At 56.4% G+C, this 3,982-nt stretch overlaps 1 protein-coding gene across 1 annotated transcript in view; it reads right to left on the bottom strand.

The window, feature by feature from the left end:
* Positions 1-3,982, bottom strand: part of CROCC (ciliary rootlet coiled-coil, rootletin) — a 47,066-nt gene that overhangs the window by 36,331 nt on the left and 6,753 nt on the right. The window contains exon 4 of the mRNA XM_015412582.1: positions 3,858-3,976. Coding sequence (XP_015268068.1) covers positions 3,858-3,976 — 119 coding nt within the window. The remainder of the gene's footprint in view (positions 1-3,857; positions 3,977-3,982) is intronic.

The raw sequence follows: 3,982 nt of genomic DNA, 5'->3' as shown, positions 1-3,982 counted from the left end.
ACAGAGGGCCTGAGCAGCTCCCTACAAAGCAAGCAGGAGGACAGCGGGAGGGCGGGGGCAGCCAGGCACTCCCTCTGCTGGGTGATGGTGAGTTATTGAAAAAAATGGTATTTAGCAGACATAATATAGTCCAGCAGTGCCAGAGTAAAATAATTCAGACTGAGAGTCCATGTGTGATTAAAATATAAAGTTTTTACTAAATTCTAGCATGGGAAGGGTAACTGGGATGAAAATAACAACAGAGCATAATCGGCTACATCCTTACTCTACAAAGACAAAACTAGAGATTATGGCTACTCTTCTTCTTCTTCTTCAGAACACCAAACAAAGACGGGAAGAGAAGCCATAAAATGGTAATACACCTGGACACTTTAGTCTCAATCAAATCCCTAGATCAGGGAGAAAATTCCCGGGCATGCTACAGCTAAAGAACATTGGTTACATGAGAAACATGTGACTTCCTGTGAGTAACATAAACAAACATTTAACCCCAGATATACTGAGTGTTTTCAACTTGTAGTACCCGACACCCACCTCCCCTCTCCCGCTGTGTCCAGCTGTGCCCCTCTGGTCAGCGGTCATGCTGGCGCCAGAAGTGCTCCACGGTCAGGGCTGGGCATTCGCGCCACCAGACAAAGCTGAATAGCTGCACCAAAACCACCACGAGGCTGCGACTGGCGCATCAGCTGAGTTCTTCTTCGGGGAGCCAGTTCTGCCCCTCGTCCCTTTTGCAGAAGGCTCCCCGGGTCCACAGGGAGGAGGGCCAGGAGCTTTACAGAGCCCTGGACCATGGTGGGGACACACACACACACACACACACACACACACACACACACACACACACGGGGCTGGCTGGGGCTTTATGACACAGAAGCAGGGGAGGGGCTCAGGCTGCCCGTGCCCAGCAGGACCCGTGGCGCCTGCACTCCCCCCCCTCAACTCCCCCCCCAACAGAGGCACACACCTTCCTCTCCTCATTCCTTTCCACAGTTTAAACCTTGCCCACTTCTGAGGCCGTTTGCAAGGATGGAACAAAATACAGATTACTCCCCCCCCCCCCAAAAAAAAAACAACCCTGGCAGAATTAATAAAAGAATAAATAACCCAACCATCCAAATTTGCAACAGTCTGCTTGGACCCCACCCACACACACACAGAGAGAGCACTGGCAATTTCTGTTGCTGCTACTTTTCATATTGTCAAAGAAAATGCCATCTTGGGGGGGGGGGGGGGTTTGACCTGGCACTGGTGGTGGCGCGTCTGAGCAAAGTTTGCCATAATCTTGGCAACTGCTGCCATAGCAGCCTGCAGCCCATTCAATTCCCCTGCTGATGGTTGCCATGACCACTGGATCATGTGAGCACGCCCCCTTGCCTTGAAAGAAGAGACCCCCACCCCCATGGGGCTGCTCCTCCCCCCCTGCCACTGCCGGCACAGGCCAGTCCCACTCCTGAAAGGGCCTCTCCCACCCCCAGCAAAGACCATCTGCGGACGAGGCCCAGGGGGTGCGCCGCCACTGTGGCCAAATACCCCTTTGTTCCCAGCCTTCCTATGCCTGATGCCCACGGCTGCTGCTGAGCCTGATGAGCTCTGATGAGAGTGAGGATAACTGGAGAAGGATCTCCACAGGGTGGAATGAAACCAGAGGCCTATAAATCTTCTCACCTGCATTCCATCATGCCTGGTTGTGGGGGGGGGGGAGATGCACCATCAGGACTACAGCAGTGAAGACGCAAAAGGCTCGAACATGCAGGGAGCATCAGAGCTGCGGTGCTGAACCAGGCCAAGGAACAGTCCCTGAAGTCCCGAACCCCACTTTCAAGGCACACAGCGGGGCACGGAGTCCAAAGCCTTCCCTTGGTGCCCCCCCAGCAACTGATAGACTGCCTCCAAGCATGGAGGTTCCATTTAGCCACCATGACTGTTGATGGCTCTAAAGTCTCATTTTAAAGTAATCCAAGCTAGGGGCTACCACTCAACCCCCAGCCGTGAGTACCACAACTGCACACCGTGTGTGTAAAGAAGGGGGTTAGGGCTTCTTGGTCCTTCCTGGCAGAAGATGCTTGAACCAGCCGCCCCTCCCTCTCCAGAGCAGTGCCGAGAGCCCAAAAGCCGTGGAAGAAGAGGAGGAGGAGGAGAGGAGATTGGATTCATACCCCATGGCCCTTCACTACCCGAAGGAGTCTCCGAGGGGCTTACGATCTCCTTCCCCTTCCCCTCCCCACAACAGACAGGCACCCAGTGAGGTGGGTGGGGCTGAGAGAGCTCTGACTGGGAACTGCCCTTGAGAGAACAGCTCTTGTCAGAACTAGGGCTTGCCCAAGGTCACACCAGCAGCTGCCTGTGGGGAAGGAGTGGGGAATCCAACTCGGCTCTCCCAGATCAGAGTCCGCGCTCCTATAGCCACGACACCACAGTGGAGTGTTGGAAGGATGTAGGACAGGACGTGTGATGCAGCAGCAGCAGGAGGAGGAACAAGTGCACTACGGACACACAACTGACAGTCCACCCTTGAGGCGAAGAGGCCCAAAGTCCCCCACGAGGCCTCCTGGGGCCCTTCCCACCTGCGACGGGGTGGGGTGGGGTGGGTGGAGCGGCCCTGAGCCTGCCAGACAGGGCTGCCACTGGGGAGGGCCCAGAATGCCCCTCGCGTCACCTCCTCCCTTTCCCGCCAAGGGCCTTTTGGCCCTCACATGTTGGATGGCTTCCGTCCTGCCTTTGATGGTCCGAGTCCTTCCAACGCCTAACTGGAGCTAGCAAGTCCCAGCAAGCGCCCCTTCCCGTTCGGACACGTCCGGGCAAGCAGGAGACGGAGGGGAGGGGGAAGTGAACCCCACCCACAAAGAGCCAGCCAAGGCATTCTGCCAAGCAGGTCCCTTTTTCTCCGGGCACGGCAGTGAGGGCAGAGCGGAGGAGGAAGAAAGAAAGGTGTCACAACAGGAAAGCCAGCAAAGGACGCCCAGGACAGAGCCCAGCCTGGCGACACCTTTGCCCCCCTTGACCCAAAAAGGGAAGGGGGGACCCAAAGCCCCCACGCCCGGGGAGGGGAGACTCACTGTGGTGGGCGCAGTGGGTTGGGCCCGGCCCCCCCCCCGCCCCCCCCCCCCCCCCAAGAAGGCCAGGAGCAGAGCTGCCTTCCTCTCCCCTTGGCCTCCAGGCCGGGGGTGGCCAGACTGTGGCTCGGGAGCCACGTGCGGCTCTTTCACACGTACGTACTGTGCAGCTCCCGGTGGGGCGGCCGGGGGAGCGAAGGGGACTGCATGCCCCTCCCCGACTGGTCTTCCCTTCCCCTCCCTGGGCTGGCTGGGGGGGGGGGGGAGCAGAGAAAGAAAGCAATTTTAACTTTAAATGCATTCTCAAAGCCCCCCCCCACCTACAAATATCATTGAATAAATAAATATCATTATCAATATCTGTTTTTATTTTTGGCAGTCTCATTTAATGTTAATAACAAACAAATTTGCATATTTTTCAATAAAAATGTGTGTAATACTTGCTCATGTCTTGCGGCTCTCCAACATCTGACGTTTATTCTATGCGGCTCTTACGTTAAGCAAGTTTGGCCACCCCTGGTCTAAGCCTCCATATGCATCGATGGACAAGTTAGGGCAGTAACAAAGAACTTGCCTTCATGGGAGGCGGCGCAGAAGCAAAACACGGACCCCATGCAGAATGACACCCTCCTGTGCCCCCACACAATCCCTCCAGATATCCTCTGGGCAGCAACCTCGTTGTTGTCTTTCCTGGACAGCCCCCGGCCCAGGCACCTGTTGCCAAAAGGGGTGTCCCCAGCAGTGACAAGCCCGGACTCCGAGGAAGGACACGGACAAGCCCTGTGGCAGGGTGTCCGCACTCACCCTCTCGCTGATGGCGTTGTACTTGATGGCCAACTCATCCCGCTCTGCGCGGCTCTGCGCCAGCAAGTCCTCCACCCGGGACAGCTCCTGCTGCAAGAGGCGGTTCTCCTCCTCCGGGGAAAGCA

The sequence above is a fragment of the Gekko japonicus genome, unplaced genomic scaffold (assembly GCF_001447785.1).
Source record: "Gekko japonicus isolate JY-2015 unplaced genomic scaffold, Gekko_japonicus_V1.1 scaffold131, whole genome shotgun sequence".
In the NCBI taxonomy this organism is placed as follows: domain Eukaryota; kingdom Metazoa; phylum Chordata; class Lepidosauria; order Squamata; family Gekkonidae; genus Gekko; species Gekko japonicus.
This window is presented reverse-complemented; position numbering and strand designations above follow the sequence as displayed.